Source organism: Cutaneotrichosporon oleaginosum (assembly GCF_008065305.1).
Source record: "Cutaneotrichosporon oleaginosum strain ATCC 20508 chromosome Unknown ATCC20508_contig03, whole genome shotgun sequence".
In the NCBI taxonomy this organism is placed as follows: domain Eukaryota; kingdom Fungi; phylum Basidiomycota; class Tremellomycetes; order Trichosporonales; family Trichosporonaceae; genus Cutaneotrichosporon; species Cutaneotrichosporon oleaginosum.
Window position 1 is genome coordinate 1 of NW_027072172.1, and position 25,321 is coordinate 25,321.

The 25,321-nt window shown below is 61.6% G+C and overlaps 8 protein-coding genes across 8 annotated transcripts; 4 read left to right on the plus strand and 4 right to left on the minus strand.

Annotated features, from left to right (window-relative positions):
- Nucleotides 1–6,676: 6,676 nt before the first annotated feature.
- Nucleotides 6,677–8,441, minus strand: COLE_03183 (uncharacterized protein; the record flags this gene model as incomplete). Its single annotated transcript, XM_018420919.2, has 4 exons — nt 6,677–7,494; nt 7,538–7,612; nt 7,650–8,268; nt 8,307–8,441. The coding sequence occupies 4 exons, from the start codon at nt 8,439–8,441 to the stop codon at nt 6,677–6,679; spliced, it is 1,647 nt and encodes a 548-aa protein (XP_018277383.1).
- Nucleotides 8,442–11,196: 2,755 nt separating this feature from the next.
- Nucleotides 11,197–13,196, plus strand: COLE_03184 (uncharacterized protein; the record flags this gene model as incomplete). The annotated part of the gene is made up of 4 exons (XM_018426054.2): nt 11,197–11,239; nt 11,274–11,359; nt 11,456–11,742; nt 11,774–13,196. 4 exons carry the CDS (start codon nt 11,197–11,199, stop codon nt 13,194–13,196), a joined length of 1,839 nt encoding a protein of 612 aa, XP_018277382.1.
- A 184-nt stretch (nt 13,197–13,380) lies between these two features.
- On the minus strand, nt 13,381–14,332 carry COLE_03185 (uncharacterized protein; the record flags this gene model as incomplete). Its single annotated transcript, XM_018421468.2, has 5 exons — nt 13,381–13,440; nt 13,540–13,801; nt 13,835–14,004; nt 14,037–14,220; nt 14,253–14,332. The coding sequence occupies 5 exons, from the start codon at nt 14,330–14,332 to the stop codon at nt 13,381–13,383; spliced, it is 756 nt and encodes a 251-aa protein (XP_018277381.1).
- Nucleotides 14,333–15,224: 892 nt separating this feature from the next.
- COLE_03186 (uncharacterized protein) lies at nt 15,225–16,649 on the plus strand (the record flags this gene model as incomplete). The annotated part of the gene is made up of 1 exon (XM_018423719.2): nt 15,225–16,649. One exon carries the CDS (start codon nt 15,225–15,227, stop codon nt 16,647–16,649), a length of 1,425 nt encoding a protein of 474 aa, XP_018277380.1.
- Nucleotides 16,650–17,171: 522 nt separating this feature from the next.
- Nucleotides 17,172–19,119, plus strand: COLE_03187 (uncharacterized protein; the record flags this gene model as incomplete). Its single annotated transcript, XM_018425499.2, has 7 exons — nt 17,172–17,279; nt 17,354–17,637; nt 17,672–17,889; nt 17,929–18,452; nt 18,484–18,649; nt 18,682–18,842; nt 18,889–19,119. 7 exons carry the CDS (start codon nt 17,172–17,174, stop codon nt 19,117–19,119), a joined length of 1,692 nt encoding a protein of 563 aa, XP_018277379.2.
- Nucleotides 19,120–19,678: 559 nt separating this feature from the next.
- Nucleotides 19,679–21,162, plus strand: COLE_03188 (uncharacterized protein; the record flags this gene model as incomplete). The annotated part of the gene is made up of 2 exons (XM_018425498.1): nt 19,679–20,636; nt 20,669–21,162. The coding sequence occupies 2 exons, from the start codon at nt 19,679–19,681 to the stop codon at nt 21,160–21,162; spliced, it is 1,452 nt and encodes a 483-aa protein (XP_018277378.1).
- A 28-nt stretch (nt 21,163–21,190) lies between these two features.
- On the minus strand, nt 21,191–23,422 carry COLE_03189 (uncharacterized protein; the record flags this gene model as incomplete). Its single annotated transcript, XM_018423718.2, has 1 exon — nt 21,191–23,422. One exon carries the CDS (start codon nt 23,420–23,422, stop codon nt 21,191–21,193), a length of 2,232 nt encoding a protein of 743 aa, XP_018277377.1.
- Nucleotides 23,423–23,975: 553 nt separating this feature from the next.
- On the minus strand, nt 23,976–24,978 carry COLE_03190 (uncharacterized protein; the record flags this gene model as incomplete). The annotated part of the gene is made up of 4 exons (XM_018420918.2): nt 23,976–24,597; nt 24,633–24,727; nt 24,760–24,894; nt 24,937–24,978. The coding sequence occupies 4 exons, from the start codon at nt 24,976–24,978 to the stop codon at nt 23,976–23,978; spliced, it is 894 nt and encodes a 297-aa protein (XP_018277376.1).
- Between the last annotated feature and the right edge of the window lie 343 nt (nt 24,979–25,321).

The following is a 25,321-nucleotide window of genomic DNA, read 5'->3' on the forward strand; positions in this document are numbered from 1 at the left end:
GAGGCCAGGGACGAGACCATCACCGCCGAGTGTACCGATACCGCCACAAGTACCGAACACGTCGGCCTTGACGAACGAGGCAAGGGCAAGGAGAGCTGGAAGCCAGAGCATTATTCTGAATGGGGAAGAAGGAGGGGAGAACGAGGATGGGGAAGAGGGGGATGAAGATGCCTCAAACTGATGGCTACCGCACTCTTATGTTGTCGAGGCTTGTCCACTTCGTCCCCGAAGCTCTTGTTTGACTCGTTTCCCATCCAATCTCAGCTAGAGAACCTTATCACCTCATGCGCCGCCACAACATCCTTCCTGCTGATTTCGCCTCGCTGCCACACCCTCGATTACGCTGACATCTGGAAGGTGACAGTGTCCTCTTCCTCTGTCTCTGAGGCAGATTGAGATCGCCTGCCGACGCTTGGCTTTGTTAGGTTCACGCCTCCGTCACCAACCCAAACACATTCAGTCCGGCGCTCTGTCATGCCGCCACATTCGCACATCCGACTGTCTCCCCCTCTTGCGGGCATTTTCCTTCTTTCAGCTACTCTCTGTGAAGGACCCTCACTCTCCTGAGCGTTTGCTGCAATCCATCAGAGCGGGGGACATGGTGTTTAGGATGAACCGCTTGGCGGCGCCTCAATATCATTGACCGCTGCGGCTGTGCTGCGGCAACATCGCGGCTGACCTCCTAACCCTACCGGCCGCGGAACACGCTGTCCGTGGGGACAGAAGAGGGGGGGGGGGGGGGGGAGGGGGCGCATCACTCCGTAGAACTGTGGGGTTGGCGGAACTACTCCGCCGGTGCGGTCTGCGAGACACTCGGATCGATTGAGATCCTCCCAATGCCGGTGGCGGAGATATTATGCAGGGTAGATGGTGCCTGAGAGATGGTGCCTGTGCAGGGTATGCTTATTGGGGTGGGTCAGCCGAGGGGTGACTTTCGGCACACCCTGCACCGACCTGCACCCCATGGGTCAAGCAGGACTGTGGGCAGGCTCAAGGTTTGGGCAGCTGAGCGCCGTGGCGCGCTTCGATAAACCCTGCTAAGCACAAGCACAAGCACAAGCTCGTCGAGGCCATGTATCGAGTTACACCTCTGCAAGGAGAGAGGTCGCGCCTACCTGAGGGAGGGAAACTACACGACAAGCTTCGACAGGATGCAGACGCTGATGGCAATTTGGGCAGTGCGGTAACTTGGCGCGGACCGTCCTCGGTACCACCACCCCGCATCCTGTTAGCTTCACAGTCTCCACTTGGAGCAACTACATATCTTCGCTGAGAATTCTCCGCTCGATCACACTGCTCGTTCAGGACGATGTTTCATTACTCCACTCAAAAGTTTTTGCGATTCAATGAGCATCCCTGCCCAGCAGGTTGGGAGGGGATACAATGGGAGGCTGCATTCAATGATCCTTCTTTGGCGCAGTGGTGTGGGTTGAATGAATGGGAGAGGCACGTGGCGCTCTCGGAGTTCCGAGCTCGGTAAAGCCGAGTGGGTCGGGGCCGGAGACGGCATCCACCCGACCGCTGCTGCAGCCCCTCCACAGCCCAGGTGTAGGAATGCACAGAAGGGCGAAGGGCGAATGACGACAACGCCGCAAAGATGCATATTTGGCGTCACGCTTGTGGCGCCGGCCTTCCTGGACGCCACCCCGCTTCTCACCCACGCCGCGTGGTACTGGCTGCATCGTCTGCCTATCGCGCCGCCGCCGACGCTAGGAACCCGGTACCCCCGGCGATGGGTTGTTCGCACTGGTCGCGGTTTGGCCGGCGGTGAAGGGCCGTGCACCCTGCCCATCATGATCATCTGATCAGCAAGCGCCTGACCCCCGCGGACGATCCCGGAGAGGAGGACGGCGCCGACGTCGCCCTCTTCTGATTACCTTTCTCGTGTCGGGCGAAGGTAAGCCTTGGCAGGACGAACATACTCGGAGGCCGGGCAGACCGCCTATCAGCGTGGATGCCTTCCTTACACCGCCCCTCGCGCGCTGTTGGGGTCGGAGTACAAACACGCAGTACACGGTCCGGAAGTGTCAAGCAGACTCCGCCTCCCAAGCGCCGCCCACTCCACTTGGCGGTGATGCTCTCTGAATCATTGTGAGGGTTCGGAAAACTAGTGGAGAGCAAAACACTGTGGAGGCATGCCCTGCGTCGCATCACATGGTATCAACGAGGGTGACAACACAAGCCTCGGCGTCATGGCAGCCGGTGTCAAGCAACAGGTTTCAGCCCACCCGGATGCAACTGCGCAAGCACTTCCCGCCCGTTGGCAGATTTCTACGCTAAAGCGCGGAGCGCCGGAGTTACTGCTGTCGGCTGTTTTACGGATGAATTGTCATGTATCTCGATCGATTTCCGCCGCCACCCTGAAATCCTGCATCACACACCCGACGTTAGACTTTGGGTGCTGACGCGAGCAGACGTCGACGGCAGATCTGCTTATCGCCGAGCCTGGCCAGACGAGATGAAGGACCTACACGTGTGTACAGAGAGGAGTGGCGCACAGGGCGATCAAGCACTGAGGCGACAGCGGTGGCGCAGGGGGAGGCGGCTTAGACGGGCATTATGCACCCTCCGTCCTCCCCTTCGGTCGTCGCAATGTGGCACCCGTGTCCAAAGCGTTGGCCAACGGCGCATCTTGCAGTAAAGTGGACGGCTTGATCGAGCTGGCACGAAATGCAGTGTCTTGCGCCTCTGGCGACACGACCGGACTGGTTTGCTCGAATCGCATTGTGGAGCGCCCCGTCTTCCGTGCCGGCCCGGCGTCTCGGAAAGCGTGGGAGGGGACTCTGGCTCCGTGCGGTACAGAAACTCTCAGGAAATCTCACTGTTAGCAGCATGCATTGTTTGCATACTTCAGCGGCATTCGCAGCCTTCGCCAATCAAAACGATGATACACGCGTATTGCCCGGTGGGTGGGCGCACGTCCTCTCTTACGCAGTCCTTTCAGCGGCACTAAATCACAACTTGTTGATACGCTGCCGGACTATGGCATCACGGTGCTGGACAACGAGGCTTGAGAGCAGAGTGAATCCAACCCAGCTCATCTCGACAACATGGCGGCGGGAGAACGGCACCTCCTCAAAAGAGGGCGTTAACTCGTCCCCAAGAGTGAGCTGTTGCAGCTCCAGAAGAGAGACAATATGAGGCCCCTGTTCGATTGGCTCAGTATGACCACGATGTCGACTTCCGTGACTTTGATCGAGCTTCAGCCTCAGGTCGGTGATTCAGGCCATCTGATCGTTTGCATTACATCCTCAGCGGTGCTATGAACCCTCTTCTCGACGACTTTGAACTGCATGCGCCTCAACATGCACTCTCGCGTTTTCCCAGTGGCTTCGCGGTGTAGGCCGGGGCAGGCTCAATCACTGGCGTCAGGTTGATCAACACATCCACTGATGCAATCGAGAGTGCTTCTCGCCGAGCGATAGGATGGAGCAGACCCTTGCCCAGTCGATGTTGGGCAGATCTTTGCCGAGGAGAAGACTGGCTAAGTTTGTGTCCACCTCCGCGTCAGTCGCCGCCATGCCGCTTCCACATATGCGATCGGCTCCAGGACACAGTGAGGTGTGGAGTGAGAACCATGCAATCGTTTGCTTCTGAGGCATTGTCTCCTCGCTCGCGCGCAGCATGTGACACCTGCACAGCCTGTCACCCGAACTCTGGGTCCATTCAATTACCCTCGCAGCACAAGGAGAAGCCTTTTCCCCTCTGGGCCACCTGCGTTTTCACGCAGATCCGGCGTTTGGTAACATAGCGCTGGGCTTGCATCTTTCATGCATCCCCAACGTTCCGCATGCTGTTCCCGGCTACTTTAGGCAACATTCCGAGGTAGGAGGACGTATGGGAGCTGGGTGGCCCCGGGGGGGCACAACTGATAGCTGAGCAGGACTGCGGCGGCCGGAAAACGCCTCGGAAGTGGACGAGGGGACCCCAGTTGGCCCAGTCGCTGTCCCTCAGTCTTGTGTCAAAGCTGGGACTTCGGTTCATGTTGTCAAAGAGCTGTCGTTCGAGTTGCCCCGTGGGAGACGTGGTAGCCAGCGGCGGAGCAGACCCACATCAGAGCGATGACACACTGTTCTAGGCCATCGGCTCAGAATCGTGATAGTAACCGTCATCCAATGGGTCGCCGAAGGCATACAGATCTCGCAGGGAGGAGTGCTGGTTGGGGAGGCGGAAGGTCATGCACTTGTCCCTACCAAAATCCATGAGGTCATTCTTGGCAAGAATGAGACTGGTAACGGACGGGCCCTCATGCTAATATCCGGTCCATACCCCGCGCGGCCACCTCCCGGCGCGACCATCTCCCAGTGCGGCCATCTCCCATCGCGGCGTTCTCCAGGCGCAGTTATCTCCCGGAGCGGCACGAGATTTTCAGGGCCGGAGATCTGTGTCGCATTCAGATTCCGACGGCTCAGCGCATGTCTGAGAACTGCGCACCTGATTATCGTGCGATAAGAATGTGGGGCCAGTTCGCATTGATCTCAGCAAGCTGTGCTGACCAAATCAACTCACATTGCGCCGGTGGCATCGATCAATCCACGATTCATGGGGAGGAGGATGCGGCATCCTAAGGGAAACCCTCCTGCCAAGACGAGTCCGGTGAGAACAACAGAGTCCGACGGCACTTGTGCACATCACAGCCCCATTGGAGAGGTGGGCGTCATGATGAAGGGAAAGAGTCCCGTTTGCCTCTGGGATTCTGATGCTTATGCAGAAGATTCCGTGTGGTAGTCTCACCTAAGGATCTAGACTGAAGACCCACTTGGTCAACCGGAAGTCAGGTGAATGGCACTGTTTACGGCCAAGGGCACAAGGACGTCACGCTACGACACACCAACCTGGAAGAGTTGACTAATGTGGGAACGAGATGCTGAAGCCGTGACAGGCAGCCTCCTGTACTGTTAAAAGGAACGTTGTATGAGCATCCGCAATCCATAGGTCTCCACAGACTGGACTTGTCGAGAATGAGATGCTACCAGATGCCAAGTTCTCTACTGTTCAGAATGCCCCTTGTTGCACTTTCACGCTCTCACGTCATTCAAGCACAACGGATCGCAACCTCTCAGGCCCTCGACCTCGACACAAAAGAAGCGAGGCAAGGCTCAGTGCCCGAAGAAGTCTCAAACGCTCTCCAGCATTTGTCCCCTGTTCCACTAGTCGTTGTTCCATGCATTCTTTAAGCTAAGAGGCTAGAGGTCTTAGTCGGTGACCACCAATTCGTATTGGGTTGATGTTGTGTCTTCAATGAGATGAAACGGTTCAAGTTGCGGCAAAGAACGTTACATACGTTCACAGCTCCAAAGGGTGCCAGTTAGTCGCAAGCGCACGTCTTGGCCAGGCCCGTCTCATGTCAAATTCTCTCAAATACCCCTCTCTGGTTTGTCTGATTACAACATAGCGCTGGACAAGTCAACATCCTCAGGCTTTGTACAAGGGTTATGTGTCATGGTCCATCGATAGGCGTGTGACAAGACCACCAAATCCGGGTGAAACGTATCCATGCTGCAGGACGAAGTTCTGATACCTGGCTGCACTACTGATGTGTTTACACGTCGTTGAATGGCGTAGCGTGTGGCATAGTGGCGGCGGTGCGGCGCATCTTACGATGTAATGTACGACAAGGACTCTCCTCGACGCCCCCAGAATTCTCAATATGCCTCCTTCAAACCCACTGTCGTAAGCACGGACACATCCAGGTCAGCCTTAGCCCGCCAATGCACCGCGCGGATTGTATTGTAACCCATTAAGGGCTTTACGAGCGCGGATTGCGCAGGCTCACGGGCATTGTTACGAAGACGAAGACCCAATGCATCCTTCCGGTAGGCCAGTGATGCTTTTTGACCTCTGAGTTGCGCAGGGCTTAGGGATAGGTTGGGGACCATGGGCCCAATGACCGCCTTGCACGGCATCGTTGAATGAGGCTCCGCGAAGTGTGACATGCATACATGAGAGGGCTAGGCCGTGGTCTAGGCCATGATGGTCGTGAAGCACTGTTTACCGTGAAACGCGAGGTCGACAGTAGTAGTGCAGGCCGACGGGATGAGGCACCATAGAAAGTTGAATATCTCTCAGTTTGACGACCTACTCATGCTCCGCCGAACTCCAGCCCAGCCAACACGTGGTCATTGTTTGCTAAAGTGAGGTTGCTAGCCGCTCCCGGTTCAATAACAGCAGGGCAGCGGCAGACAAGAGTCGATGGCCGCCAAGACACGAGTTTGCACTGGAGTGGGCGGCAGGACGGACTGTGCGGTGACGCGCCTGAAACTAGCATGTCGGACGAGGTAGCAACGACGTGTCAAAGGTAATAGGACTCGAGGATAGTTTTCAAGTACTTTCTGGCACTGGGGTGATCCCATCAGTCGTGCATGCATGACCTCATCAGGTGGCACTGTTAGTCCAGGCTCCCACGGTTATCCGTTTGGACAAGGGCTCTGGTTAACTGTTCATCTCTGAGCCCTTTCAGTAAAACCCGAAAGACGGTTCGCCCGAAACCTTCGCTTTGCGCGCCAATCGGTGACAACCTGCTCGCGTGACCGGTCAGGACATCAGGAGCCGGGCCGGTCACCCAAACACGCTTGTCAATGGGTCAGGGAGAGACCACACGTGAACCCGGGTCCCCAAGAGCGCTCACGCAGGCCTGCTTGGCAGCAGATACAACTATACATGGTGTCGACCTAGCCTAGTGCCCCACGGAGGTGACGCGGACCGCCACCCCGTCATTCTTCTCCATCGAGTCCGCGTGGGGTAGGCGGGCATCGTCGAGCGTGTCGCGGAAGTGACTTTCGTCGACCTCCTCGAATGTGCGCGACATGCCCGGCGGCGGGGACACGACACAGCAGAGATAGTACACGAGCGCGCTAACGCCAGTCCCCGTGAGCCAGCTGAGCGCGTAGATGCGCTGTGCGCCTGGGGCGATGTTGATGCCGGGGCTGAGAGCGTGGATGAAGCCCGGCGCATTCATGGCAAAGCCGGCTAGGTAGCCAGCGTATCCGCGCCAGTTGATACCCCACGTGTACCAGTACCAGCCCTCCTTGCTTGTGCTGTACAGGTCTGCGAGGCGCATGTGACCGCGGCGCACGAGCCAGTAGTCGGTGATCATGGGGCCGGCAATGCACGAGAGCAGGACGCCGTACGCGCCAAGATAGTTGCCGAACGTCGCGCTGCTCTTATACAGCAGCCACGGGTTCATGGCGATGCCTACGACCATGCAAATGTATCCGCCACGGCGGATGTTGATGAAGCGCGGGAAGAGCGCCGTGAGGTCGCACCCCGCGCTGATCGAATTAGCCGCGACGTTGAGCATGAGCTGCACGTAGATGAACCCGAGGTAGATGAAGGCGAGACCGGCGCGGGTCGCAGACGACGCGTCGGCGCCCTGCATCGCGTCCATGACCTTCACGACGTCCCAAATCGGCGCGCCGAACTGAGGCGCCGCGCTGGAGGCAATGACAATGCCGAGGAAGGAGGTGACGATGAAGCCGATGGGGAGGGCGAAGACTGCGGGTGTCAGTGAATGTGGAGGGAGGAGCCTAGGACGCACCCTGCGGCCAGACGGCGGCGGAGGGCGTCTTAGCGCGCGAAGCAAAGTCAGGTGCGTTTGTAATGAGGGTGAACACTGGGGTGATTAGATAGGAACGGAGAAGTAGGCGTACTGTTGTTGAAGCAGCTCGAGATGGAGATCATCATCTGCCATCCGAGGGCCGAGCCCGAGAGGGTAGCCTTCTGTGAGAAGACGGGTCCCACGCCGCCTGCCCTCTGAATGCTCCAACCAAAGAGGGCGAAGCCAACTGCGGGGCCAATGACGGCCTTCGCCGCGAACCAGTAGCGCAGCTTGTGGATCGGCACCCATGTCACGGGGATCGAGAGGAGCCAGTAGATGACGAAGGAGACGAGGTATGCCGTCGTGGTCTCGGTGCTGGCGGGCATGGTGTTCGGGATGCGGGAGAAGGACGGCCAGATGGCGCGGATGAGGCCATATACGCACTCGCCGCCGAGCCAGGCCTGTACGCCCCACCAGACGCACGCCATGCCGGCGCGGTTGAATACAGGCCACAGCGAGCCGAAGACGCCGAAAGTCGTGCGGCAAACGGCGGGGAACACGATGCCGTGCTTCGCGCCGGGGCGGGCGTTGAGCACCAAGAATGGTGGCACGAGGCTGTACCCGATGATGACGCACAGGAAAGCCTGCCACCACGAAAGACCTGCCGTGATCATGCTGCTCGCAATCACGAAGGTGTTCAGATTGAAGCTATCGGCGATCCAGAACCATACCTGGCGTCAGAAGAACGGCAGAGAATCAGTGAACGCACGAAGGAGAGATGGTTCCATGTCCGCTGAGCATCCGGGACCGGAAGGAGGTCCTCGTTCGCAAGGAACATCTCGCCGGCGCTCTGGCCGTCGGGATGAACTGTCTCGAGCTTGTGTATGACTGTTGAGGCTTTCATGCTGCGGTGGGGCGCAGAATGCGATGTGTGTAGTGTGTAGTGGGCAGCAAGTGTGTACTCGCTGGCTTATGCATCCCGGGCTTATCCGTCCTCGCGACCGCTGGGCTGTTGTTGTGCGATGTGCGCTGTAGGTGCCTGCGATAGCCACGGTCACGAGATCATGAATGGGTGGAGCCGTGCCGTGAGATGGCCGATGCGACCGGGCCAGTCTCGCTTAATGCATCTTGACCAGCTGATAGCCTAAGCGTCGTCCAATGGGGCGGGTTTCGTGCATTCCCCATTGTGCATGAGCAGACAAGCGAAGTGAGACTGCCAGCATCAACGAGCGCGGTTAGGATCAATAGAGACAGAATGCAATGAGCCTGATGAGCATGATGAGAACGTGTTGAGAAGATAAGGTATCAACAGCAATGAAATAGCGTAATACGGAATGCGATAAGGAACCCGTCTCTGCCGAACAGCCAACCGGGCTTGCCGGTGCTGTGTCCGGCGGGGGCCGCGCGAGCTGCCGTTCGCCGCTGCCCCTGGAACGTCGGAGGTGGCCGGTGAGAGGAGGGCACTGCGCGATAGGCAGATGACGGCGGGTAGAAATGGGGACGAGCAGAGCGTACAGCAAGCTGCACCAGAGAGCGTGCAGCAGATGCTGCACGCCACGGTGTCTGCAAGATCGAATGAACCGAGAAGAAGGAGATTTGGCATGCGGAATGGGCGAGATTGACGGGATTCTCAAGAATCTCCGCCTCCTCCACTTCCACCTTCAGCTTCGACTTATCGTCTGATCATCTTGTCATCGTGCATCTTGTCTCGGTGCTTCGCGGTTTTCCGCTGCTCGTGCAATCGCACATTCGTGCTAACATCCTTCGAGCATTCAAGCCCGTCCACCCTTACTCCACCTTCTGATCACAGCACCTCAGCCATATCAATCTCCAGGACGACCCCTCACAACCTTACAACTCTCGACTGATCAACTGATACGTTGCCCGCGGCCAAAGCTATTCACATCCACCACAAGTAGTCCTCTGGATGTTACATTCAGGTCTTTTTATGCGAGGGCACACAAGAGGGCGCAGTGCTGAGGGCTCGGATCCAGCCGAGCAGTGGTGTCGGTGGATACGATCAGTCCTCGGGGTATCGAAGCCCACAATCTACGAAGGTTTGGCTCACTTTCAGATTGTGTCATCGAGTTGCGTGGCTTGACAGTTAGACACCGGCGCTTTCAATTGGCAAGATGGTTGGGGTCTACAAGGTGGGGAGGCTGCCAGGCCTCTGCACGACACACTAAGCCACGTTTTCCTCGCTGTTCCCGGAGTGGCACAAATTCCCTCAGAAGCTCGCCGCTTTCGGCACGCTTTTCCAAACTGGAGGGTTGGACAGTCATCTGCATGCGGGAAAGAGGTGGGACACCCACGCTTTGGCACTGTGACCACCACGAGTTGAGAGCTCACTCAGAGCCTGTCCACAAGTCACATCGCAATGTATTTACCGCCCTTCCCTCTAAGCACAACTTGGCACTGCGCCTTGGTTCACAAGATTACCAAAGGCTACAAACAAAAGGCGATACATTGTGCTGGCTGTGCGCAAAGTTATCTCTCAAGGCGATTTCCGAGGACGTACGGTCGGGGCATGAGGCACTGTCCACCATCATGATTCACTCGATTCTTGGGTTTGGCTTCGACACAAGGGCACAACACTCTGGGCTTTCCTCCTCCCGGCGGGACACTGCGGTTCACGCCGCCCGTCCTCGAGGAGGAGACGGGCCTGTTTTGTGATTGGGCGGCGCCCCAGGATCCACTTGGCGTGACGCCGCGGATGTGCTTCGGTGATCATATACTTAGGCATACCTTGTTCACCCTCGCCACTGCAAACTGAGGGCGGCGAGGGAATGTGCTACCATGCGAGACTGTATGGCTCGGCGGCGCTGAGCCCATAAGACCTGCCCACAAGCACTGCAACTCTCTACGCAAGTGTTAGTTTCCCTTACGAGTTCTGCGAGAACGCATTATGATGACCGCCAGCACTGAGAGTCCTCTAGCTTATGCAACTCCTCCTGCCGCCCACGTCGCACCAAGTCGAGAGACCAAGTCGAGGGTATTCTCCGACACGTGGTAGACATGCGGGTACACATTTTTATTGTGCATGCGACGTGGCTCTGCAAGCCGCATACGCGTACCAAGCTCGCAGCCGCCGGCGGTTGGTTGGGGTCAGAAAATATCGGGCCTTCCGTGTCGGCTTCTGCCGGATAATCTCATCGGATATCCGCGTGCTAATGCCCACTTCCTTCCATGCCCACCGCTCGGCCTACTGCGCGCGTCTCTCGCTTCGTATTTCGCACTGTCACCTCGCTTGCATTAGGAACGAGGAATGTAGATGCGGGCCTGCGAGCTGCATACTTGGGGAAATGGACCTTCAGGTCGTGTGGGCATGTCGGGACATGTTGGTACATGCCGCAACGTGGTCCGGCTGCATTGTACAATTTGCCGATGTCCTGGGCATGGAGACCCCACACATGACGGCCCTTCTAATTTCCATCCAACCACTCGAGCGCTCCACATCGCTCTCCCCCTCCCCCTCCCCCTCCCCCTCTCCCGCCACGAGCCCTCGCCGCTGCAGACGCAGATGCAGGCCCGTATCTGAGCCAAGCCCGGCCCGGCTCTGTGGTTCCGAGATTTTGTGCCCGGCCCACTGCCGATCTCTCCCCGAACCGACCTTCTTGAGCATTCTTTGAGGATGGAAGTCTCGTACCATCACACACATCATGGCGACGACGACAGCATCCAAGACGCGCACGATTGAGGAGTGTGAGAGTGCGCGGCAGGCGAGCGCTGACGCCAGGCGACGCGCTCCTCACGGCGCCGGGCATGCCGTTCGAGATGGTTGAGATGGACATTGAGGGGCGGCGCATGCGTGCATGGAAGAACGTGAGTACGGGTGACTAGTGGGCTGGAGGCCTGTAGCCTGTTGCGAGAAAGTTACGGTGTGGCGAGCGGGCGGAGCGAACGGAGCGCTGATCTCAGACCCCTCCATCCTTCCGCGCCTACCTCATTCCGAAATTCAAGGAGTTTGCCGAGCGCCAGATGATTTCGTCCCCGCTCCCTCACCCCGCCGAGTACGACGCGCGCGAGCGCCTCACCTACGCGGAGGTGTATCAGCTTGCACTGAGCTACGCGGCATGGATGCGTGGCCTGGGGGTGGTTGCCGGCGACCGCGTGGCTGTGGGCGGGCGGAATTCGACCGGATGGCTCGCCACATGGGTCGGTGTGCACCTGCTCGGCGCTGTCCCCGTGCTCCTTAACGACCTTCTGTGAGTCTACCATCGACACCGCTGATAGTAGCACGGACGATGCGCAGACGCACTGCCTCGGCATCACGAACCCCAAGCTTGTGCTGGTGGATGAGGCGCTCGCGGCCAAGGTCGGCCCGCTGCGCGCCGAGCTGTCCAAGCGCAACGTCGGCGCCGTGTACTGCTGGTCGAGCGTGGACCACCTGTCCAGCACGGCGCGCGCCGGTGTCACCGCGATCGACCTCTCGGCCGCGCGCCAGGCAGACAAGGACGCAATCCACTCTGGTGTCGGCGGCGGTCTCGAGGGCCTGCACCAGTTCTCGGATGGCTGCATCTTCTTCACGTCGGGCACGACGGGATACCCGAAGGCGGTGATCTCGACGCAGCGGGCCGGGCTGCACAACGTCATCTCGGCGCTTGTGTCTCCCGCACGAATGTTCCTCCGCATGGGCCTGTCCGTCGCCGAGATGGGTGCGATGATGAGCGCGCCCGCGCCGCAGAGCGTGTCCCTCATTTCCATTCCCCTCTTCCATGTCACGGGCAACCTCGCCAGTCTGCTCGGCACAATCGGCAAGGGCGGCAAGATGGTGTTCCAGCGCAAGTGGAGCGTCAAGGATGCCGTCAAGCTCATCCTCGAAGAGAAGGTGACGAGCATCGGCGGCGTCCCTGCGATCGCGACGGCGATCCTGCAGAGCCCCGACCTGCCGAAGGACTACCAGTTCGCGGCGGTGAGCTACGGCGGTGCACCCCCGCCCTCGCGCCTCGCGCATGATCTCAAGAGCCGCTTCCCCGCCGCCTTCGTCGGCCAGGGCTGGGGCATGACGGAGACCAACGCCGTCGTGTGCCACCTCAGCGGGCCAGACTACGTCGCGAAGCCGACGAGTGTCGGCGCGCCCATCCCCATCTGTGACATCAAAATCGTGGACCCCGAGACGCGCCGCGAGGTGCCCCGCGGCTCGTTCGGCCTCCTCCTCTCCCGCGGCGAGGGCAACATGCGCGAATACCTCAACAACCCCAAGGCGACGGCGGAGACGATCGATGCTGAGGGCTACGTCGACACGGGCGACATGGGCCACATTGACGAAGAGGGCTTCCTGCACCTCGGCGACCGGATGAAGGACATTATCATCCGCGGCGGCGAGAACATTGCTTCGGCCGAAGTCGAGAACGCGCTCGCGCTCGACGACCGCCTGGCCGAGGTCGCGGCCGTCAGCGTGCCGGACGACGTGCTTGGCGAGCGTGTCGGCGCCATCGTGTCGCTCGCGCCCGGCGCCTCCGCCACCGAGGAGGACGTGCTCGCTGCAGTCTTCCCGCGCCTCAGGTATCCCGCGCGCCCCGTCATCGTCGTTGTCCACCCCGAGCCGCTCCCGCGCAACGCGAACGGTAAGATCGTCAAGACCGACTGCCGCAAGATCGTGCGTGACATCTACGCGTCCCGGCCCAAGATCCACGACGCACCGCGCGCCAAGCTTTAAGCAGGGCGTGAAGGGCGACTGGGGGAAAAAAGCAGAGGAGAAGTCTATAGAGGGATGGGGCCACGGCCGTGGCAGCGTATGACAAACGGGTGTGCATATTAGCCTTCGGGAGGTATGGATCTAAGGTCTAGGTTTGGCAGTACTTTTCAATCGTTCTCGGCAATCTAGTTTGAATCTTGCACAACTAGTGCGACCCGCAGTGGACAGAGCCGTCGGCGTGCGTGTGGCAGTCGGTGCCGGACGCCTGTGCGGCGGCTGGCGTCGGTGCCGCCTCGGACGTGGCGGGAGCTGCAGCCTCAGACGAAGTGGCGGGGGCGGGCGGCGAGCTCTGAGCCGGTGCGACGGCGGGGGTAGACGCAGAGGAAGCAGGCGCTGGGGCAGGCTTGTCGGCAGGCTTCTCGTTCGCCTTGCCCGCAATGTCGCCGACGCAGGCGTCACCGCCCTGCGCGACCTCGAGGGCGTACACGTGCGCGGCAAAGTACTGGACGGCGTCCGAGTCGATGGGAGAGTAGGTGCTGTTGTCGCGAGCGAGGCGGATCACATCCCCAAGGTCCTCGGCATAGTGCGAGATCGCCTCGTTACCAAGGACGTGGTACAGTCGGTGACTAGATCAGTGTTTAGCCGACAGGTCAACTCACATGAGGTCGACGGACCAGTAAAGGCTGGGCTTCTGCTCGGCGAGCACGAAGCCGTTCATGCAGAACGCGGCGTTGTACACGCGGTCGGTGTAGCTCGCGGGGCAGATGACGGTCTCGAGCGTGGCGTTCTCGCCGCGCCAGTGGCCGCGCCAGCCCGGCTGATGGCAGTTCTGGCGTCAGCTTGGTCGAACGGCTTACGCACCCCGTCGGGGTCGTCGCAGCGGAAGATGACGCCGTCCTTGTTGCTGTCGAGGAGCACGTCGTACGCGCCCATGGCGGCGGGGTAGGCCTCCTTCTTGTCTCCAAAGTAGAGCTTGAAGACAGGGTCCGATGGCCCGTTCGTGGCGATGTAGTCCTTGGCAAAGGCTGCGACTTCCATCGCCTCCCTGCTGTTAGCGCGGCCAACGGCCAGACGGACTGCAGGCCCTTGCCGATCATGCGGCGCTGCGGAGTGCTGCAGCTCTCGTGGATAGTGATGTCTGTCACGCGGTGCTTCATGTCGCGTCGCGAGAGACGGTCGAGTGGCGCCGCGAAGGCCGAGGCGGCGAGGGCGAGGAGGATGGCGAGCATTGTGAGGCGAGCGCGAGGGATTTGGGCCTTTGGTTCTGAGAGGCTTTGGGAGCTTGTGTGCGGACACACTCGTCGGCTCGGAGATGCTTATATGCGCCGAGAGAGAGGAGAGAGCCGCATGCATGACTGGTCAGAACCGTATGCTGCGAACCGCATGCATGACCGTGACCGCCATAGCGCCAGTCCTCTGACTGTTGATCCCCACGCCGAGCCTTTTGTTGGATGGGTCGGTCGTGGCTAGTTGCACCGATGACCGCACCGGTCGCATAACGCATAACGCATAACGCGTATGAGTGGTGGAGTGCCACATTCGGCCAAGCCAACGGAGGACGGAGGACGGAGGACGGAGGATGGAGGATGGGGGGTGCCACAGTCCGAAGAGGTCGTGATGACGTCATGGATTAGAGAGTGACCGGTCGGGTACTCTGGATCTGGGTGGACAAAAAGTCTTGGCAGAGGCAAGCACGTGACCTTTGGGCACTCGCTGCCCCCGGATGATAATCTGCAGGAATCCAAGAATTCCAGGAAATGACCGCAAAGTCCTCTTTAATCATATGTCCTCTCTTTCGTCGGCCACCGCTGCCACTGCTGCCACTGCTGCCGCCAAGATGAACATGTCTTTCATTTGTCTCACTCCTCTCACCTCTCTAGTCCGCTCTCTTTTTCTCTCCTCCTCCATCAGACACCTCACTCGACATCACTTATCATCTCTCCAACTTTGGCCCGTACCTGACATCTGGTCTTCTCAACTCTCGCGTCTCTAACGCGTCGGATCGATCCTCCCATCTCCCCCAACCACAACACCCAGTAGCCAGCCACGATGCGCTGCGCCGCCCTCCTCGTCGTCCTCGCCGCCTCGGTAGCCCGCGCCCAGAGCCCAACTACCACCTCCTCTGCCTCCCCCTCAATCCCCAGCCCAACCGGCCGCGGCGAGTGCACATGGCACATCAATCACTGGGATTGCGAGCAGTCTGCGTCCTCAGCCTCGGCCGACGACCACGACGACCACGAGGGTCACAGTGACGAGGAGCATTCGGCGTCCGGAACAGCTGCAGCTGCCGCCGCTGTCCCCTCCCCAACCGACCGCGGAGCATGCACTTTCCACGTTGACCACTGGGACTGTGAAAAGGCCGCTGGCACAAGTGCTGCCGCGAGCGGCCCTGAAGCCGAGGCTGAGGCCGCGGCAGCGCGTGGCGAGTGCATCATCCACGCCGGACACACACATGGCGACTGTTCCGAGGCGCAGCTTGCGTGCGGCGCCGTCCTCCTCGAGCACTACGACATGCCGCTGCACATCGGCGCCGTCTTCATCATCCTCGTCACCACTGCCATTGGCTGCTTCGTCCCCATCATGACCGGGTGGACCCGCCGCAACGACAAGCTCACGGGCGCGCTGGACGCGTCCTCCTTCGGTCGCGACGTCGGCTTCCTCGGCAACGTCCTCTTCATCGCCCGCCACTTTGGTACCGGCATCATCCTCTCCACCGCCTTCATCCACCTCCTGTATCACGGCTTCTTGATGTTCAACAACAAGTGTCTCGGCGAGCTCGTGTACGGCCCCACCTCCCCTGCCATCGCCATGGCTGCGGCCCTCGTCACGTTCCTCTTCGACTTCCTCGGCGGCCGCACCGGCCACAGGCGGCTCGAAGCCGCGCATGCGGCCGGCACGAGCTCGCCCGACACGGCCAGCGGTGACGAGGAGAAGAACGCGCGCGCTCCCGTCGTCTTCGACACGGGCTGCTCCCACGCCGAAGCCGTCTTCCGGCAGGAGCAGGACTGGCAGGTCCTCCTCCTCGAGGCGGGCATCCTCTTCCACTCCATCATGATTGGCGTGACGCTCGGCGCCGGCTCCGGGCCTGGCTGGACGACGCTGCTCATCGTCATCGTCTTCCACCAGTTCTTCGAGGCCGCCGCCCTCGGATCCCGCATCGCCCTCCTGTACTGGATCTCGCGCGCCCGCGCCCTCGTCATGGGTGCCGCGTTCATTCTTATTACCCCCATCGGCGTCGGCATTGGCATTGGCGTCCGCAAAAGCTTTGCTCAGAACGGCAAGGCGTCCCTCCTCGCCATCGGCATCCTCAATTCGGTCTCCGCCGGCATTCTCATGTACACTGCATTCCGCCTCCTCTCGGGCGACTTCACCGAGGGACCCCTCCGCCGCGGCAAGTGGAGCGCCGTGGTCGCCTCCCTCACGGCCATGTTTGTCGGCCTCATCTCCATGAGCATCCTCGGCAAGTGGGCGTAGGCGTTCATGCGGCAGTAGTAGAGCACGTGTCGGGGGTAGTAATGTCTTAGATATGACTCGCACGCATAGACACACAATGTATCCATCCTATTCTGTGACGGATTGCTGGGTGGAGTCTTGGCAGGAGACATGGTGACTGACTTTGTGGAGTGCGGAGGAGCCCGTGCGGGGCCAGCAATCGACTGTTGGTTGGCACCATCCCGCCCCATCACCTCGCACGCCCGGTCGCATCCCAAACAACATACCATTCTCACGGATAGCGCCAACCACGGCGCAATCGACGCAATCTGCAGTCTCACAGCCTCGCATGCGTCCTGCTTTCCCGTTGGCTGAAGGGTCGAGAGAGAAAACAAAATACTGAATTGCAGTGAAACAACGACCAACTTGCCCACGCGGTCCTCGGACAGATCCGATCACATGACGAAGCGCGAGCAGTCGCATACACCCGACCACTTATCGGTATCTCCCATCTCTTCTCCTTACATTTCATCATCACCGCGCCGCCCTGTCCGCGCCGCCGCCATGCCATTCGACGAGCACGCCGAAACGGCGTCGCAAGCCAAGCGCCGCCGCATGCGCTTCTCCCGCTCCCGCTTCGGCTGCGACGCCTGCAGGCACCACAAGAAGAAGGTGAGCTCTGCCCATGCCGCTTGGGCACACCGTTCCGCATGCCCAAGTCTATCCCACTCCCTTGCTGACACTAGTGCGACGAGACGCGCCCCGTCTGCGGCCGGTGTAATGCCCTCCGCAAGGTCTGTGCTTACAGCGGCCCACAATCCGGGCGGCCGGCCGGAGACACGCCGCCCGTGTCATCGGCGCTATCGAGCCCGCCCGTTCCCATCCCCAGTCTTCCCAGTCTCTCCAACCTCTCGCCCGCACTCACCAGTCTTCCGGACCTCCCCATCGTGCCGCGCGTCGCCGTGCCTGCACCCGCGACGTCGACAGGACCCCCCGAAGACGCGGCCGCCGCATTAGCCGAATATGTCGAGTACGTCAGCCACACCCCGCGTATCTGACACAAGCGACTCGTTCCTCCGCGCGTTCTCGTTCGCGACTGACGTCGCCGTGCCGCCGTGGACGCCACCGGACGCGACCCCGCCCGGCTCAGAGTTCGAGTCGTTCTGGAACGCCCTGATCGGCTCGGCCGGCAGCGACGACCCGCGGTCAACGGACCGCACGCTGATCGAGTACTACCGTCTCGTGGTGTCGCCCACAATCTTGGGAATAGAGGATGGACCGAGTGAGTTGGCCGCGTCTCTCTGCCTTTCCGCTGACCCAGACTGCGCGAGCCAGTTCTACAAGGGCGTCGCGTCCACTGCGACCGAGGACGACCAAGCCGCCATGATGCATGCCGTGCTCGCCGTGAGCGCGCAACACTTGTCGAACTTTGCGCGTGCGTTCAACAACGTCGACAAGGCGATGAGCTTCAACGAGCAGGCGGCGCACCACCGCTCCGAGGCGCTGTACTTGCTGCGCGTGAGCGGAAGCGTCGCCGACGATAACTCAAACGAAGCGCTGCTCCCCAGCGTCACACTACTCCTTACACTCAGCGCGCTGCTCAAAGGCGACCCAGACATCATCCCTGCTTTTCTCGAGCAGACGCAGATGTACCTCGACGCCATCAAGCATCCATCTCCTGCCCCACATCTGCCAACCATTTCTGCAATCTATTCAATATACCGAGTCCTGCAAGCCGTTGCGTCCAGTGAACAGCTCGATCTTGCACTTGTATTCCAACAACACGACCCGCACGAGACGTGGCTGCGCGTGGCCGACGAGACCGTCGAGCGGCTCGTGGGCATCGTATGTCCTTTTAATCCCAAGCTCACACCAGCCGCGCGAAATGCTTGTCCTCTTTGGGCGCGTCAACAACCTGGTGCTGGAATGGCGTGCGCTCGACGACGCGCTCGCACGCATAGAGCTACGCTCGCAAGCCTCGATGATCCAGCACGACCTCGAAGACGAGGGCATCTGGGCGGCGCGCTGGGCCGCGTCTGACCGTAAGCCCGCCCCGTGTCGTGTCTCATCCCAGCACGCATCAGCGCCGGGCTCGAGTTCTTCCGCGCGGCACTGCGCATCATGATCATGCGCGACGTAATCGGCCTGCCTGCCACACATCCGCGCGTGGAGCGGTGCGTGGGCTCGCTGCTCGCCGCGATTCCCCGTGTGCGCACAGGCACAGAGATCGGGCTCGTATGGCCATGGCTCGTGCGTATCTGCACTGGACGCGCTGACCCAGATCGTCGCGGCTGAGGCACAGCCGCCGCGCCACGACGCGGTCCGCGCGTTTATCCGCCGCTGTCAGTGGAAGGGCTCGGCGCCGCCACGCATCGCAGAGGCCGTCGTCCAGGAGGTATGGGAGGCGCGCGGCCGGGCGCAACATGGACTGGCGCAGCGCCATGGTCGCGCGCGGCTCGCCGATGGTTATTTAGGGGCAGGTATGGTGTTGTATTGCGTACAGGACATGTAATCGGCCTCTGGCATAGCGGCAGTCATTGAGGCCCACCACGGGGCCGTCGACGGAGGAAGCGCTGGTGTCGGATGCTGTTTTGACGCCTGACTTGCGGCGTTGGCCTACCCCTTTCAGTGCGCCTGCGCCTGGCCATGCTCGCTCACTCTCCTCCAACCGCGCGATCTGGGAAGCTGAGACGTTGCAAGTGAGGCATGTGCGGAACATGGAACACATGATCCCACGTGTGCTAGTTCGTGTCACGTGCCTATCTCTGGACGAGATCAGAAGAACTGAGGGCTTGAGGGATGCATGCTTCCGAAGCGAGACGCCTTTAGTTCGTCTCGAAGCTCCCTCTTCCAGTCCACCGCGCAAGCTCCCAGCATTTCAGCTGCATCCGCATCAATATCTAACAAGCTCGCTGTACGACTTGGGGAGTGGGGTCGTAGCGTAGGTACACGGCTTTGCAGCTGAGCAGTGTGAGTGCAAAGAACGCCGGACAGCTCGAACCGAGGCGGAGGCAAATGCCGGCAATATCCAACCGGCCACCTCGATCTCCGCCATCACTGTACTTCTCATCATGTTCGAGCTTCCGCCTAAGCGCAAGCGCGGCCGATCTCCGGGCACGGATGCGCGCCCGAGCGGCGTGCATAAGCGTGGGAAGCGGATCGTGTCGCTCCTCGCCACGCTCCAGCGTGCTGACGAGCCGGAAGACGATGCGCAAGCACCCGCGCTTCTCGGCGTGCCCGGCCTGACGCGGCAAGCACTGGACGGGTGCGTGGTGGCGTTCTTCGGCGGGCCACACCACACGCTACGCCTCTCGCAGCCCGCAGACATCTTCGCCCGCCGCGTCCGCGTGATGCTGTACGAAACTGCCGGCCTCGAAGTCCCCAAAGACTTGACGGGCATCGAGGCGTCAAGCGAGCTGCTCGCACTCGCCGTCGCGGCACTAGGGGCCGGCGGCGCAGACGGCGCCGCGCCAGCGCTCGAAGTTGCACTCCGCGAGCGCTGCCTCGACCTCCTCACCGACGCAGAGTATCTCGCCGAACCTAGCCGCAGCGTCGACGCCGTGGAAGCCGCCAACCTCCTCGCCGAAACAGGACCACACGCCACAGGCATCTCCCACCTCGGTGCCAACCCTCTCACGCTTGACGCGCGCGGGCGCGCATATCCCCCCGAGCTTGCGCTTTACCACGGGCTGAACATGCCACGCCCCAGCACGGCTGCTGGTGCCGACGAGCGGCGCCGCGAAGATGTCTTTTGGGCGGTGTGGGCTGCCGACGCGCTGCGCGCCACATGCGTCGGCGCACAAGCCGCGCTGGCGGACACGGACGTGGGGTGGCGGCATCCGCCGGACGACGGGGTCGTACCTCTCGCGCGCGCGGCGCGCCTCATTAGCGCGCGGCTATTGAGCGCACGTGCGCGCTGCACCGGTCTGCGGAACGAGGACGTGCGTGCAGCCATCGCGGCGCTGGACGCGCTCGCACGCGCCACACCCGCCGACCTGGCGTGGCTGCGCGCAACTCAAGATCCGGCAGGTAAGCTCCCCCGGCTGCCGGCGCTCACGCAGCGCCCGCGACGATGGCGGCGCTCGCCGCGCGCAACACGCTCTACATCGTGTGCTGGGCTGCGGCGCGCGCCGACGCCGCCCAGCACCCCCGCAAGCTGTCTGCGCGCACGCTCGAGGCGGCCGAAGCCGGGGCGCTGCATGGCGCAGACGACATGCTCGCGCTCGCGCGCACCGCCGTCGAGCGCCGTCTGCCCGTGCCGCCCGTCGTGGCGGCGCGGTGTGTCGCCGCCGCCGTGTTCCTCATACACCGCGTCGCGGAGGACACGCACAAGGCGCGGCCGGGACGCGCCGGCTTAGTCGGAAACGCTGAGGCGCTCGTCAAGAGCATCGCTGGCATGGCGAGTTGTCCCGACACCCCGTCTGTCGTCGCGGCACTGCGCGATGCGCTCGCCGCCGCACAGGCGCCGGACGCGCAACCGGCACTCGTCGCCGACCTCGTGGGCGTGCTTGCGCAGCACGGCGTCCAGACACCGTTTGGCGCACTCGAAATATAGTGTACAATTATACATGTAGCTAATATCACTAGGGGACCTCGGAGAGCGAGCCGGGCAGCTCGACGCCGCACTCCATCAAAGTGTTCATGAACGAGAACCAGTCGAGGTCCACGTTGCTGGTCGGATGGCTCGGGTCGAGCAGCAGCGTTGAGTCAAGAGGCTGGAAGGCGCCGGCGCGAGCCGCCGTGAGCGCGCTAGGCATGGTGCTTGCGCCTGCTGTAGGATATGGAAGAGCGGGGGCCGGCATGGCGTGCAGATCTCCGCTACTGGCGGTAGCGGTAGCGGCGGTGGTGTTGTGCGGGATGGTAGGCTTTCGTGGCGTCCACGGAGGTGAGCGGGCCGACGCCGAGTCGGGCTGCAGCATGCCATCCCGAGGTAGGTCTGTGGCCCCACTCGCGCTGCCGGCGCTCTGCAGCTCATGTGGCATGGAGACCAGCGGAACTGACGTATTGATAGGCTCTGGATCGCCCTCATACGCCGCGCTCCCTGCGGTCGACTGCTTCCGGGAGCCGCCCATATCCCGCACCGACGAGACGGCAGTAAGGGCGTCCAGCCCGCGCTCGGCGACGCGTGCTGCAACGCGAATGTCCACGCGCAGTCGCTTATGCAGCATCATAAGGAGTGTGTCCGCCAGCATCTCCGAATCGGGGTAGAAGCAAGCGCTGCGCACACCCCGATTAAGCTTCTCTGCGAGCGCATAGTACTGCCCGCTCTGAGCAACGCTGGGCGCGGCGATGCTCCCAAAATCGCGCAGGAGGAAGAGGGTGAACGCCGCGAAGTGGTTGCGCACGCCGCGAGTAGCGTACACGTGCAGCCGGTGGGCGGTGCTCAGCTCGGCTAGGCGCGCCATATCCTCACACGCGGCGGTCGTCGCTGATTTCACGTCCGCGATCGTGCCGAGGCTCAGCCCGCCGGGATGTCGGTCCATGTCCTCCTGCACCGCCACCCAGGTGACGAGGTAGAGCCAGTAGTGGGTCGATAGGATCCAGACGTACTCGGTGTGGCTGATGGGACGCGCGCCGTCGCGAGGGACCGAGGCGCTTCCGCCCCGCGACGGGTCGACGAGGGCTGCAAGCCCATCGACACTGATCCCCGTGCGCGCCCGCAGACTGCCGATGGCAGCGATAGCGTCCCCGACGTCGGCGTCACGCAGACCTAACCCCTTGGCGCGTGCGCTCAGCAGCGTCCGGCAGATTTGCCGCGTTACGAGCGTTAGCGGCACGTAGGCGAAGTCGTCACCGTTGACGGGCAGCGGCCAGCCTGTGTCGTCGTCCGTGATGCGGCACATGGTGTGTGCGCTCGCGCTCCGGATTGCGTCGTGCACCCACGCCATCGCGTGTAGCATCAATCGGCGGGTGAAGTCGGGCGCGTGCTGCGGCGGTGGGATGTGCACCTCGTGGTAGAAGAGGTAGTCGATGACTGCGCACTTGCCGAGCGGGTCGATGGCGCACGGCGAAGTCCGCTCGCCCATCTTGGCGTTGCGCGTGCGCACGCTCAGCTCCGACAACAACAGCAATGCTTCGACGACATCGCATCCATTCCGCGTAAGGTTCTCGGGGATGCGGAGCAGGTCGCAGCAGCGCCGATATATCGGCTCCGCGAGGGAAGCGTGCGGGCCGAAAGGTGCGCCGCGACACCCGACTGCTAGGACGAGAAGCTCGGTCGCGGGATCGTGTGCGACGTCCGCAAGCTCCGCGGGCACGTCGAGCCCCGCAGCGTAATACAACCGGACACGAGCGCGGCGCCAGAACACGTCCTGCGGCTGGCTCAGGCGAATGACGTGTCCGATCGTCGTGAAGAAACTTTCGATGCAGCTGTCGAGTGCCGCCCGTGTGAGGCCGGGCACGCCGAGCAACCGGGCGCGCGACGACGACGGCCGCCCGCGCGGCAGATGGCTTAGCCCTTGGTCGCCTGTCGGGTCGCCGGGCGGCGGCGAGCCTGGGGAGGGCGGCGGCGGCGGCGTGCTCGGCTTATACGGCGGGGCGGATGGTTCGCGCGACGACGCAACGCGCGGCGCCTGTCGAAGCACGCCTGCAAAGGCTTCGTCGAAAGCGGAGGCGGAGCCAGAGGCCGCCGCGGGCCCGGGCGCATTCGAACGCGCAGTCGGAGTGGCCTTACGCCCGGCCTTGATTCGGTGGCGCTGCCGCGGCGCTGTCGTGCACGGTATTCCGATTGAGGTGCAGAAAGCGCAGCCACTGGCGCCCTCGTCGTAGCGGCACTTGACTTTGCGGAGTCGGCAGGCATCACATGCGTTTCGCATGATTGTGAAACGAGAGGTGAGAGGGTGGAGGAGGGGAGGAGGAGGAGGAGGTAGAGCGGGCCTCGCGAAGAGAGGCAGTTGCAACACGACTCGAGCTGAACAGAGAGGAGTACCCTCACCGGCCGTGCTCTAGCCCGTTGAGGGGCAGAGCGTTGTGCAGTTGACGGTTGACGTGATGGAGAACAGCAACTTGGTGTGAGGAATGACAGCCGCCGGCAATTGTGGACACGAGCCGGTACACCGGATAGCCGGGTTACGAGTGAGGATGTGCGCGCTCAATTGAATCTGCCATGTCGGCATCGTCGACCATGGCGCTCGCTGCTGACAGAGTTCAGGAGAGCAAGCAAGCTGAGTGCTGCGCAAACGGTCGCGCTTGGTCGCGCTTGGTCTACGACTTGGGCTCATCAAACCTGAATGCCATTGTTACACTCTCTCCCAGCGCAAAGCCCCCAATCCACCAAACACCTACACATCGAAACTCTTCGCATTACGCTCTACATAGAACTGGATCCATGCCCTCTCCAGGGGACAAGCTACCACGGCACGTCACTGCTTAGCCAAAGAACTTCTTGAACTTGGAGCCAATCTTCTGTTTGGGTCCTCCGTCCTGCGCATCGTACTTGGTGTCGACCGCGCCGAGGAGGAGTTTCATCAGCCAGTCCTCAGGCGTCAGGTCCTTGCCTGTTTTGCGCTTGATCTCGGCCTGCTCCCACTCGTAGTTGGATGTGACGTCGACAAGGCCGCCGATAGCACTGTCGTCGTCGAGCTTAGCCAGGAAGTCCTGCGCCGCCTTGTCGTTGCCGACCTGCGCAAACTGGAGCGACAGCGCGTCCTCGCCGTACCGCGTCTTCTTGAGCGCCTTCTTCGTGTCCTTTATAACATCACGGATCTTGCTGGCGGGTTCGGGGTACGGCTCGCCGTCCGTAATCGAGATGACCAGCACGGGCTTCTGGAGCGTACCCTTCTGCGCCGGGCGCACAATCAGCGGGTCAAGCACCTTGCCCCACATCTCCTTGCCGAGATTGGTGACACCCTTGAATGGGTTGGCCTCAACGAGCTTCTGAACGTCGGCGTCGTTCTTGATGCCGCTCCCCATGGCGCTCGAGTTGAGGAAGCGCACTTCGATGCCGTCGGCGTCGAAGAGGCTCGCGACAAAGGCAACGTAGCTAAGGATACTAGTGTCAGCACAACACGGCACTTGGCAGCGTACACCTTGAGATCCTCGATACGCGCACCCTCCTCGTATCCGCGCATGGACCCCGAATCGTCGAGGAAGAGCACGATGTCGAACAGCGCGAGCTTGGTCTGCCGTCAGTGCCGCCTTAGAACACACCCACAAACTCGAGCGCCTTCTCAGTAGGGATGCGCCAGCGGGCGGCGAGCTGCGACACGGCACGCGTCTGGATAATGTGGTTGGCGATGCCCTCGAGGCGGCCCTGCTGCGTCGCCGGATAGAAGGCCTGAATACCCTGCTTTCGCGGTCAGCACAAACACTCGGGCCGTGGGATACGCACGTCTGCCACAGTGTGCTTCAAGATTGCCACGATCTGCGCCATGCTCGGCTCGGTGGAGGTGGCCTGCGCAGCAACATGGCTCGGCGGGGGGCCGGAGGGGGACGAGAAGTTGGGCGGCGCGCCGGTGGGCGCTGCGAAGCCCGCCTGGTGGCCGGGAGGGGGGCCGGTGGGTGAGGCAAAGTTGGGGGGCGGGCCGCTCGGCGACGCGAACTGTGCGCCGCCCGCGCCGGGAGGGGGGCCTGCCGGGCTAGCGTAGCCGCCCGCGGCACCTGGGGGTGGGCCAGCGGGCGCCGCGAAGCCCCCGCCGGGGGCGAGGGCGTCGTTGCGCTGTTTCATGGCTGAGGCGAGACCCATGGTGAAAACTGTATGAAGAAGTGAGAGGGAA